We start from the raw sequence: 13,340 nt of genomic DNA, 5'->3' as shown, positions 1-13,340 counted from the left end.
TTTATATAATATATGTCATAATGCATGTCATATAGAAAATCTCACCATAGGTTATGCATTTAATCATGGATCATGAATATTATAAATGTTATAATATAGTTGCATGATTTAATTTTATAGCATGCTCATGCATCATATAATATAATTGTTATAATACATGTTTGCATGCATTAATGACATTATCATGCATCGTTATATTTATTTTTTATAATATATAGTTAGAATGTATAGATGAATGTCAATATGGATTTCATTACTTTAGTATATAAGTGTTAGGGTTATTTTTAAATATAGAAAAATGAACTAAAATATTTACAAAATATAGCAAAAATTTCAAACTATCAATAATAGACGTTGATAGACACTGATAGACTCTATCAGTGTCTATCAATGATAGTTCCAAACTTTTGCTATATCTTGTAAATATTTTCAACAGTTTTGCCATTCGAAATCATTATGTATGTTAAGTAATGAAATGGTTGGCATGAAACATGTCATTACTTTTGGTAACTTTATAATTGTTATAATTTTTCCTAAGTATGATATCAAATGCAATGCATGGTTATAATTTGTTTCATTTATTTTATAATCGTTATAATTAAATGAAATTAGAAACTAAAATCCTTAATAAAGATTTACATTCAGACTTAGGTCAAAATCATTTTTTTTAAAAAAAATAGTTTAAAATATGATTGACATAGACCTAAGTTCACAATATTTTTTATATGATTAAAAATTAGTTTAATCATTTTAATCAATTTAATAGGATTAAATTGGTTTTAATAAAAGATTAAAATTGTAGCAAATGTATCTATAAGGGATCTTTGCCTATGGTTAGTTCTTTCTAGGTTGGGATATTTAAAATGGCTGAAACAGGACACTCCTACCTAGGAACTGACACGGAAGGTGAATTAGATAGATCTGGTATAAGCATGCAACTGTTGATTATAGTTTGTTAAAATGTTTAATGGACATTAATCAAAATTATTTAATTATCCAAAGTAACTGTTAGTATTTGGCAAACTTAAACAATCACATAGTAAAATAATTGGCCGTATTTTTCGTAAGTTAAATAAACCCTAAGTTTTTTTAAAATACTCAGTGGAAGGAAAAAGATGTATACGATACGTCAATCTTCCACTCATGTTTCTTTCTTAATATTCACATCGTGAGACTCATGCTTGTCCTTGAGGCACCCTGGGAGTATTTATAGTAAGTGTGAAAGGGATGCGTGTTAACATGTCCTACGCTTTCCTTCATTAGTTTGAACAAGTAGATCTTTTTGCACGACCTCGAGGCACCCTGGGAGTGTCCCGTCCCCCTTCGGATGGTTTGTGCATTAGGTCAATACCAAGGCGAACTTGAGTAATGGATAACATTACTTTAGTTTTCGTCCTAATCGATTTTTTTTTCCCTTCAGTTGGCTTATTGGGGCGGAACTCTAGGATCTAAAATGAAGGGTCACACTTATGAGAAATTGTTAAGCTAGTTAATGATTTATTGACCAAATTAATGATGACCAATTGTTATAGGAATAAAGAGTTATTCTGGTACAATAATTGGTTGAAAGTGTCTCAGTTCAATGAAGGGACAATGGACTACCCCTCGGTGGCTTTTGTCCTATATCACTAAAGCTTCAATGCAAAAATTAGATGTTGAATGGGGTTCATTTAGTTTTTGCTAAAATTGATTGGATATTTTAAAGTTATGCTAAAATCTAACGTAGATCAATTTTTTTCATTTAAGCTAAATGTCCAATTGTATTTTTCCATCATTTTCTTATAATTGTTCGACTGTATTTAGTTATACAACTTGAAAAATTAGATTAAAACTTTTTTCATGGTTTACGACCTCAACTTCATCTTGACTAAGGATTGTCCTCAAGTCCCAACCCCTGATGCAACACAAAAAGTTTGTGATACATACAAAATGTGGTCGAAGGCCAATAATAAGGCTCAAGTTTACATTTTGGCAAACATACCCGATGCCTTAGCCAAAAGATTTGAGAGCATGGTCACTACACATCAAATGTTACAATTAATGCAAGAGTTGTTTGGGCGAAAGATCTCACAATTCAACCAAAAGTGGGTTGATGACAACAAAACCAATAATGTCAGCTCTCTAAATAAACTTAAAACCATATTAAATGTCAAGGACAAGCAGAGAAGGAAAATGGAGCCAAATCAAGTGAAGTTAATAAACGAGGATCGCCCTCTGAGATAAAACTTGGAGTTTATGATATGGGCTTTGGAGTTGATCCCATTACTCTTCAGAAAATGAAGAACTCCGATGAAAATAAATAATCATTCTTCCTAGATAGTTGATTCAGGAGCTACTAATCATGTATGTACTTCCTATCAGGGATTTAATTCCTTGAGACAATTGACAGCTGGAGATATGACTCTTAGAGTCAGTACTAGTGAGGTCGTTTCAGCTATTTCCGTAAACAGGCTTAAGTTATTTTTGGACAAGAACCGATATATATTAGTGGATAACATGTATGTAGTTCCCAATATCAAGAGGAATTTAATTTATATTTCTTGTCTAATTGAACAAAAGTATTCTCCATCCTTCTCTAAAAATAAAATGTTTATTTTTATGAATGGAATGAAGCTAGGCTTTGGTTCAATGGAAAATAGCTTGGATGTATTAAGGCTTTTAGTTACAGAAGTCATTCTAAATACTGAAATCTTCAAAACGGCAACAACTGCAAAAATACTAAGAATTTCTCCTAAAGATAACGTCTACCTTTAAGCATCTAAGATTAGGTCACATTAATCTCAATATGATTGAGATACTGGTGAAAATGGACATTTAAATATTGGATAAATCCATTAAGGCCCATTTCAAATATAATAATGTTTAATTCAATTCTAATTTAACTAAATTAAACCAGGATTGAATTTCTTAATTTTAAATTAATTTAATTAAATAATTAATTAACTAGATTTAATTAATTAAATAATAGTAATTTAATACAAATATTAAATTAATAAAATACCTAATTGAAACATGAATCCTATTCATATAACTAATATTAAAATCATCATTCAAATATTTTGAATTCTCCAACTACATTTAAATTTCGATAAATTTAAATTTTTAATTATATCAAATATATTTATCCAAACCCTAAATTGAAATTGAACAATTCAAATTCAAACCCTAATTTCGAATTTGAATAGTTCAAATTCGCTCAATATTCTAATCCAAAGTTTAATCTTCTACGAGCTAGTAGAAGGATCTGATGAACCTAAAGATCATGAGCTCTAATGATTTGAGATTAACTGATTAAACTCTTTAAATCGAATTAATGAATATTCCTTAACTACCGAGACACACCACTATAACTCGATGGTGATACTTTCCTCACTATAGATATATTTTTGTCCACTTGATTTAACTATAATTAGTAAATCGATCATTCATAGGTCGTTCGTATTTACAGCTAGATCAAATTTATCATTTTACCCCTATAAATACATCTTGCTCCTAAAGCTCTCACTGATAATTTGTTTATATATCCCTCCCAACCATGAGACGGAAGGGCCCTTTTGTTCAAGACAAAACAACAGTACTTAAAAGAACAACCTATCTGCTAATCTAACACAGATGAATTGATAACCCAATCCGGTTGGATTAGGTTGATCGGTTTTTTTGGGTCATCGAACACCTCTAATGATTAGATTAAACTTTAATAAATCTAAATTACAACGATTTAAGTTCGAAAAGATTTCAGTAGCATGAAATAATAAAAATTAATCCAATTCAAAATACTACTGGTAGTTGATCCCAAAAAAAAGAAAATAACTAAAAAAAAAATTTCTTCTTTGTGATGAACCAGTGTCACCTCATAAAAATATAAAAAAGATAAAAGCCCGTTTATATCGATTGAAATATCGAGGTCTTAATTTTATGAAAATTTCAATGGAAATATCGATAAAATGTTAATTTTGATGAATATTTCTAAAAAATTATAAATCAAAAAATAAATTTAAATTAATAAACAAAATTTTTTTTTATTATCAAACAAGTTAACATATTTATTATTTATATTATATTTATATTAGTAGCATTTTGATGCCTGTTTTTTGGTGTTTCGTTGATTTTTTCTACGATATAATTAAAATATTGATCCTCTCTAACGTTAATGTTGAACCCTATAGAAACGTGGAAATATTAATAGAAATATCGATATTTTGACGGAGATTTAATACTATGTTGTATTTCATAAATATTAAATGCAATTGATTCAGAAAACGATGGTACATAGAAAAAATAAAAATAAACTGAATTTAAGAAAAATATTCTATTGAAATTTGTGAAAAGAAATCTGATTTTTCCCATTATTGTTAATCCAATTATTTTTATATCGGCGCATATATATATATATATATATATATATAACAAAGTATATCAATTATATAATTGATATATCAAATTTACCAATTTTTTTTTGGTTAAAAACTGTTCTTATACTTTGTTATTATCTATAAACTTGAATTTTTATTGATTCTTCCATAGTATTACTTTTCTAATAGATTGTCATTAATTCATAATATGATGGGTTAATTCATATAGTTGGTAACTATTTTAGATTAATGTTGATAAATTATTTATACACCATATCTACATTTATGATATTTTATGATATTTGGTTAATTTTTCTATATTTGTAGGCATCCATATACTAATGTTAAACTAATGATACATTTGGATTGGAAGTGAAAAACATGTACTCAATGGAATTTTCTCATCTCTGATGATCTCTTCAAAGTAAACGAACATTTTTTTTTTTTTTTTAATAATATGTGAAGTGAAAGATTGAATCTCAAACCTTAACATTAATAGGTGAAGTTTATGTTAATTATATTATGCTCATGTGTTAGGTGAAGTCGAATACTTTTCATAGATAGGCCAATAACATTAACGTAATCAAGCATTCTCTTTTTAATTTTTTGAAGTAAAATACTTGAATAGTTAATAATATATACATAAATAGCATTGTTAATGTTTCCTAACCGAAAAGGAAAAATTATATTATGCACAACACAGAATTTGGTAGGAGATTAATTACTTTTCAATTAAAACCATACCATTTAATGTCTTCAATTTCTTGCCTGAGCTATATATACACGTCCAAAACATCAATTGTAACAAAGAAAAAGATAAACAAAAGTGTGGTTGAAAAGAAAATGATGATGAGAAATGTGGTCGTTTTGTGGCTTGCCACAGCGGCGTTGGTCGGGGCTCAGATTCCGAGGTGGTCGGTACCTCCACCACAACCTTCGAGGTATTATGTTCACGTGGTAAACGGGCTAAGCAACGCCGATATGGTTGTGCATTGCCAGTCCAAGGACGATGATTTGGGATATCACCATTTGGTTAACCGTGGAGATGATTACCAATGGAACTTTAAGGAAAACTTTTGGGGAACAACCTTGTTTTGGTGCAAATTGGAGAAGCCAAATGCATATGTCTCTTTTGAAAGCTTTTGGCCAGAGTCGTTCAAAAACACTTGGCTCCGTGATAGGTGCGGGACACAAGGAACTTGTATCTGGACAGCTAAAGATGATGGAATTTATTTGAGAAACATGCCGATTAATGTTGATGAGTTTGTTCACAAATGGCTCCCTACCAGTTAAATCAAACCAGCCTTATTAATTCATTGATGTGCAACAAAAGAGAAATACACATGCACTTCATCTTTGAAGTTTAATTTAATAAGGAAACTTAAATTGTGTTGAGGCACTACTTATATATTGACTGAATTGTTTTTTTCTTTTTATGGAAATGTGTATCTGATAACTAGTTTTAGTTTTTAAAACTTGAAATTCAGGGGCTTCTTGCTTGCGAGCATAAGAACACAAATTTTTTCTCTCCTATATGATAACTCTTCATTTCTCAGCTTCATCTAAGAACTCTTCCAATTCCTCTTTTTGTCCATTCCCAAATCTAAATTTATGGGACTTAAAGGACAAAAAAAAAAAAAAATCTCCATTCTATTTCTAGTTTCGATCTTTTGATGTTAATTGTGATAAAATTATTTAAAAGCCAATAAAGAAGGTTCCTACCCAAGATTATTGTCTATTGAATTTGGAAATGGTGGAAGTTTGAAAATTGTTTCTTCTCTAATTTGATGATCTAAATGTTTTTCTTTTTCTAAAGAATATTAAATTTGTTGGTTATGGACTTATTTTTTATTGGTTGGTATACATACAAATAATTAAGATTTTATTTTGTGTATGTACAGGTAAATATATATATGTATGTATTTAATGACAAAACTATGACAGACATTTAATATTGAATAATTACTGACAAAAAAGTAGGTGAAAAATCGACATTGAAAATAGTATTCAATGTTGGTTGAAAACTAAAATTGAAGATAACTAGCATTGACATCTTGGTCATCTATAACTGCATCACACGCAAAGAAAAGAACTTTTATAACATAATCTTTAATGTCGGTTGTCAACCGATATTATACCTCTATAATGTCAATTTTAAACCAACATTAAAATCCAGTTTTGTAGTTGTGTACCATCACCTCAATCCATTAAAAGTTTAGGTACTCATTGATAAAATAGAAATAAAACAGGAGATGAGAAATAGCATCGAAGACATAATATGATTAATGTTTGAAATGTAGTATAGAATGTTTAAGTGACAAGACTAAAAGAAAATAGATGAAGGTAATGGAAGAAGGTAGATAAGCAAAGTTGTCGGTTGACAATCTTTGCTACCCTCGAGTTATTATGGTCATCGCCTCTTCTTTCTTCGCTGCACTCTTACTTCTGGCAAGGGGATGCTCTCTCAAGCACTTCCTCCTACCTTCTACTTTTCCCAGAAACGATTTCCATATGGTATTTCTCTCTGTTTGTGTCTGTGTAACCTCCTTCTGTACCGTAGGGTCTCTTCGTATATTAGGTGAATGCGTAGAACATTCTCTACCATTCCGGACCACAGTAGACATATCAGATAACATTTTCACGTCGTTGTTCTCAATTGCCGATCGTCCTATTCTTTGCGTGTGATGCAGTTAGCTTCGCCGCATGTCTTGCTGATGCATGATCTTTTTAATGCATGGTTGTTAACTCCTTTGCCTTTCACCTGTTTCCCAATATTTTCACTGAAGTAATGTGTGTAATCACATAGATCTTTGTTTGCACCTAAGCTAACGCAAATGAAGGTATTTTTGCCATAATCTCTATTAATGCTAAGGAAATTTCCACAAAAAATAACTAATTATTCTAACTATAAGTCACAATAACTTCTATTTCAAAAAGTTATCATATATTTTTTTAATTAAGGATTAATTAGAGTTTAATATTGAGATAAGTGATACTTCTATTAAAATGTCTTAATTAGTGCAAAACAAATAATATTTATCTGATAATGTTTTGGCATGGTCAACTATAATATGTAAGGGTACGTTTTGCGTACATAGTTGTTAAATTGGTATGATAATTTTTTGTCGATAATTACTATATGTGTTTTGGGTGCATAGTTGATAATCATCATTTGTGTTTTGAGTATAGAGTTTAGTTAGGTTGAGTTGTAAGTATCTATTACAATTTTTGGAACTTAAAAAGTATGATTTTTTAGGGTTTCTTCTTATTAACTTTTTGTTCGACCATTCAATTGCACGAATATTTTCTCACCTTTTTAACAAACATTTTGTTATATGAATAATATCACATAAAAGTAGAGAATACAATACCTTTTATATAGGAGAGAATCTGAGTCCAACAAATTCACATGGTCTAATTGAAGACAATTTTGCTCACTTTACTGTTCTATTTTCAACAGTAATTGTCTCCCAAGATAGAATAGGTTGCCTTTCTCATAGAAGCAACACCTCTTCGACAAACTCAACTTTGTTCAACAAGAAAAAAAAATACGTTTCACAAAATTAATTATGAAAAATGTGAAAAATCAATTTGAAGAAGAAGCATATTTATAGATTAATTTGTAGTCATAAGAATAGTCATATCCCTTCTTTAAGTTGGTTAAATTTTAAAAACGCATACACATTCATGAAATAATGTAAGTCGTGGAACTAAAAGGATGCAACTCATTATGAATAGTCACAAACCATTTATATTCCCTATCCCCCCCCCCCCCCCCCCCCGGAAAAATAAAATGTTTAGTGTTTTCCTAATGAAGAACCTGCATTGGGTTAACTAGTAAAACTTTAAAATTTCACTAGTGAGCATCAATATGGTTTACTTGGTTAATAAGTGGATTTGATGCCCTTTACCAACTTATCTAGTAAAAATTAAGAAAATAGAAGTCACATAGTTTCTTATTTTGACAAAGTTAGTTCTGATAATATTATTCATTTTGACCTTGAACTCTGCCTGGTCTCATGAAGTGACCCATTCACACTCACATAGGTGATTCCTATAAAGAGCAACATATATGTTCTCATAAAATAATTATTCAAGCACTTATAGAAATCAATAAAAGCATAGTGTTTACCCTAATATACAACTTAGCATTGTCTCATCATCCTAAAATGGGTAAGACATCATAATTTTGATGCAGTGCTCATTAAACTATCTACGGATCGATTGGTATGTTGATCCTTGACTTCTGAATCTCGAATCAACTAGATTGGATTGACCTCTTTCGTTAACATTTAATTAGGGCTTTACAAGCTTATTATATATTAAGCGGTTTCTTCCACCTCTATATTTGGAGAAGATGGGGAAAGTGAGTTCGATTGATTTAGGATCTAAGATTGTGGAAGGGGAAGGTACCCTAGTGTAGGCACTTCTGGACACGCCCCCAAGCCAATAAACAGAAGGTCAATTTATTATTATTTTCTTTTAAACCATACAAATTAAAGAACCAGTGAATTAGGGAACTTCAAAGGGAAAATATTCTCAAATGTAGAACCTTGTATATAGGATAGCATCTGAGCCAAACAAATGCACATTATCTCTTTTAAGACAATTTTATTCACTCTAATACCAAAGTTTCAAAAGTAATTGTTTTCTACGATGGAATAAATTACTTTTCTGATGGAACTAACACTTCATCCACAAAATCTAACAAAATCTCAATTTTCTAAAGAATAAATTGAATTTCAAAAAAATTATAAAAATGGAGAAAGTTTCATTGGAGAAAACTGCTTATGAAAATGGTGAAAAATGCCCAACAAATTTTCTGAAGAACAAATGCACATTATCTCTTTTAAGATAGTTTTATAGATTAATTTTTGACAATTTGAATAGTCATAGCCCTAATGTAATTTAGTTAAATTAAAAGACATACATTTGTGAAGCAATGGAACTCATGAAATTACAAGGATGCAATTCTACACAAATAATTACACATCATTTATTCAAATAGAAATGTAAACTCAAACCTTGACGTTAAAATAGTTAAAAGTTTATGTTAGTTGTCCTATGATCAGACGTAACAATTAAAATATTAACAAATTACTTTCTATTTCCAATTCAATCAATTTCATTCTTGAAAGTTAATAATATCTACCTAATTAATGATTTTTTACCATTTGCTAATTAAGAAGGAAAATAATTATACTATGTACAACACCAAATTAGGTAGAAGATTAAATTGTTTAATTAAAACCAAACCATTGCATTTCTTCGATTTCTTGCCTGTGCTGTAAGTATTATATTTATTTCCATACATAGACATGTTCAAAACATCAATTATAACGAGGAAATAGATAAACAAAAGTTTGGTTAAAGAGAAAATGATGAGGAGGGCTGTGGTTGTTTTATGGTTCGCCGTGGTGGCTTTGGTCAGGGCTGATCAAATTCCGAGGGTGTCGTCGCGTCCACCACAACCTTCGAGGTATTATGTTCACGTTGTAAACGGGCTAAGCTACCTCGGTATGGTTGTGCACTGCCAGTCCAAGGACGATGATTTGAGATATCACCATTTGGATAAACATGGGGATGATTACCAATGGAACTTTAAGGAAAACATTTGGGGAACAACCTTGTTTTGGTGCAAATTGATGAAGCAAGATGCTTATGTCTCTTTTCAATGCTTTTGGCCTGAGTCCACACACTTTTGGCTCCGTGATAGGTGTGGGACTCAAGGAACTTGTATTTGGACAGCTAAAGATGATGGAATTTACTTGAGAAACAATCCTAGTAAAGTTGATGAGTATGTTCATAAATGGATCCACAAGCTTTATTAATCCAATGATGTGCAACAAATGAGAAATACACATGCATTTGATGTTTACTTTAATAAATAAACTGAAATGATGTTGAGGTACTACTTATATTGAGTGAATTGTTTTTCTTCTTTTTTATGGAAATGTGTACTTGACAACTAGTTTTAGTTTTTAGTTCTCCAAAATTTAAATTTAATGTGGAAAAATAGTGAAATACATTATATGAATAAAAAAAATTTCTAAATTGTAATATCATTTTATATTAAAATATGGAACTAAAAATAGGATGTTTTTTTTTACCCAAGCTTAGAGAATGTTTCTTAAAAATGACAAGAAGAAAATAGAAAACGGGTATTGAATGCACATGCTTCTAGAAAATTAGAAATAGTAAAGAGATGTATTGAAATACTATACATTCACCTGTAAAAAAATTGTTTTGTAATTTTTTACTAAGGAACGTAGAAGCAAAGAGGGAAATAGGGGAAGCCTTGTAGGTTAACCATAAATATAATAATGTTTTAGACCATTTTCAAGGACTATTTCCTCCTAATTCTTTAAAATTTTTGTTACAACCCTTGAAACTCTATTATCTAACTTAAGAATTAGAGATGGTGTGGCAAGCACAACGCTAGTGTACAACTATTTTATTTTACTCGTCACCTTATCTTCCCAAATTTATATATTGTGTCATACCACGCTTTAGGTTTCCCTACAAAACCTAGAACGTGGTGGATTGATAATAGATTCCAATTCAGTTGTAGAATTCATTGTCAAACTCTAAAAACGTTGTTCGAAATAGGTGACTAGTAAAAACTTCTTTAATAAAATTATTAAAATTTTCGGTAGAGTTTCCTCTAAAAACGTGATAAAACACATTGGCAAAAAAACTATATAAACAATTCCAAAAGATTGGTTGTAATCAACTACCAAATGTGTCTCACCACACATTCTTTGATACAGTTCATATCACAATATTTAGAAAAATTTGCATAAAAACTTAAGTAGGAGAAAATATACAATTTTTTATTTACAAATTATTCCAAAATAAGATTAGCACTCAATTACAATATAAAATGATGAACGTAAAATAAAAGCAAAATCTAAAATAAAGCTAGTGACATATCTCAACTCTTCATTGGTGAGTGGAGTTTTGGAAATATCTTATGGAGAGACAGTTGAGTTTTTAATTGAGTTGGGGTGAACGCAGTTAAGTCTATTGTTGAAATAACTAATTTAACTTCAACAACATTTGAAATTGGTGGGCTAAATATTGAGTTGGTAATTTTTAACAACTCAATCCAATTCATGCTGGTGAGCAAAACACACCCTAAGTGAGAAATATGTTGATGTGAAATGTTTTCATGTGATTTATTAAGAAATTATGAATGTAAGATGCAGTTATATGCTTAGTATGACTAGTTATTACGTTATTTTATATGGACCTCCTGCACGTATATATATTATATGAAAATATGAAATAAATTCTTGCCCTCTTTTTCTTTTTACATTATTGGTGTGCATGAATTTGATGCAAGTCCAACAAATCTTAGTTTCATGAAATTGACGTGCTTAAATTATTCGGGTATGCGATTGATGTGTACCCATGTATGAAATTGATGCATGTCCAAAGGATTTGTTGAATATTTAACTGATGTACATCAAAGTATATGAAATTGATGCAGATCTAGGAAAATGGAAACAAAGTGAGTCAAGAATGAAAAATCATCAGGTTGCACTAGCTCGTATTTGCATATAATTGCATAGCTAATCTCATTAGTGAAGTTAGTTATTGTGTATTTCTTTTCTTTTCTTTTCTTTTTTCTTTTTTTTCCCTTAATTAAAGGACATGGCTTTCCTCAAAATACACAATTTTGTACCAAAAATGTTATTATTTGTCTGTTCACAAATAATCTATAATTACATGATTTTCTTATCTGTTTAAAAATATACAAAAAGATAGAATTGTTTTTATATACATAATTACTTACCTATTATAGTGTTTGTCGAATCATGTAGTTGAAGTTTTGTATTCATAGATTATTAGTAATTTGTCCTATCATCAAAACTATTGTTAATGACATCTTGAGCATCGTGGAGGAACAAAATCGTCTTTAAAAAAACCAACCTGAATTTGAAGTGTTTTGATTGTTTCCTTGATTAATCTCCTATAATTTGTTCTCACACAAATGAAAGTATTTTTATGGGTATTTTGTCGGTAGTTTTTCTCCATTTAATTTGTTATTAATCAGAAAATTAAATATTGATATTCTTTTTACCATATCAATTCTTTAGGGAAAAAAATTTAAAAGATTAGTTTTATAATTACATACATTAGATGGAAAATTATTAAATAATTTGATTTTATTTTTATAAAAAATATAAAACAAAAAAATCATCCCAACTTATTTTTATTTTTTTTAAATAGAAAAAAATACAATTATCGAACATGTTTTTGGGTTTTACTTTTTTAAACACAAAACTAAAAACAATTACCAAACATGTTTTTGGTTTTCAATTTTCAAAAAAGTAGAAAGCCAAAAACAATAATCAAATGGGTCATTTTTAAATATAAAAAAATAAAACAAAATATTTACAAAATATATCAAAATTTTAAAACTATCAATATAGATCCTGATAGACATTGATAGACTTCTAGCAGTGTCTATTGAAGTCTATCAGTGTCTATCAGCGTCTATCATTAATAATTCTAAAATTTTGCTATACCTTTTAAATATTTTCAACAGCTTGACCATTTAAAATATTTTCCTAATCAAACATGTGTGGTTTTTGTTTTTAAAAACTAAAAATTAAAAAAAAAATCAAATGGTTATTAAACGACAGTCTTAGATTAAAATCTTAATTTTTTTTCGTCAATGATTTCATAGGGATTATGAAACCAAAATTACTTCTCCTTGAATATTTGTTTTAATGAGATCTTAATCTCTATTCCCAATTTCTTTTATACCAAAACCTTATTTTGAAAATTAACAGTTGGTTTTGGTTATTCAACTTGCATACATATAATGACCATGATTAAAAATTTAAGAAAGTTGGTCATTAGAACAAGACTTAGAAATTAAAACGGAAAATTTTTTATCTTCAAAGTCTAAAAGTGAAAATGAAACGTTTAAAATGGCTAATGTAGAGTTGAAACCAACAACACATTGAAGCATTTTTA

The 13,340-nt window shown here is 29.3% G+C and overlaps 2 protein-coding genes across 2 annotated transcripts; both read left to right on the top strand.

Moving 5' to 3' along the window:
• The first annotated feature begins 5,195 nt into the window (after positions 1-5,195).
• On the top strand, positions 5,196-5,645 carry LOC120084689 (S-protein homolog 1-like). Its single transcript, XM_039040495.2, has one exon. It carries the CDS (start codon positions 5,196-5,198, stop codon positions 5,643-5,645), a length of 450 nt encoding a protein of 149 aa, XP_038896423.2.
• A 4,085-nt stretch (positions 5,646-9,730) lies between these two features.
• On the top strand, positions 9,731-10,183 carry LOC150033796 (S-protein homolog 1-like). Its single transcript, XM_090317075.1, has one exon. It carries the CDS (start codon positions 9,731-9,733, stop codon positions 10,181-10,183), a length of 453 nt encoding a protein of 150 aa, XP_090173201.1.
• Positions 10,184-13,340: the final 3,157 nt, after the last annotated feature.

This window comes from Benincasa hispida, chromosome 9 (assembly GCF_027475165.1).
Source record: "Benincasa hispida cultivar pf3 chromosome 9, pf3_genome.v1.1, whole genome shotgun sequence".
Lineage (NCBI taxonomy): Eukaryota > Viridiplantae > Streptophyta > Magnoliopsida > Cucurbitales > Cucurbitaceae > Benincasa > Benincasa hispida.
The sequence above is the reverse complement of the archived record's forward strand: the minus strand, read 5'-3'. Positions and strand labels throughout refer to the sequence as shown.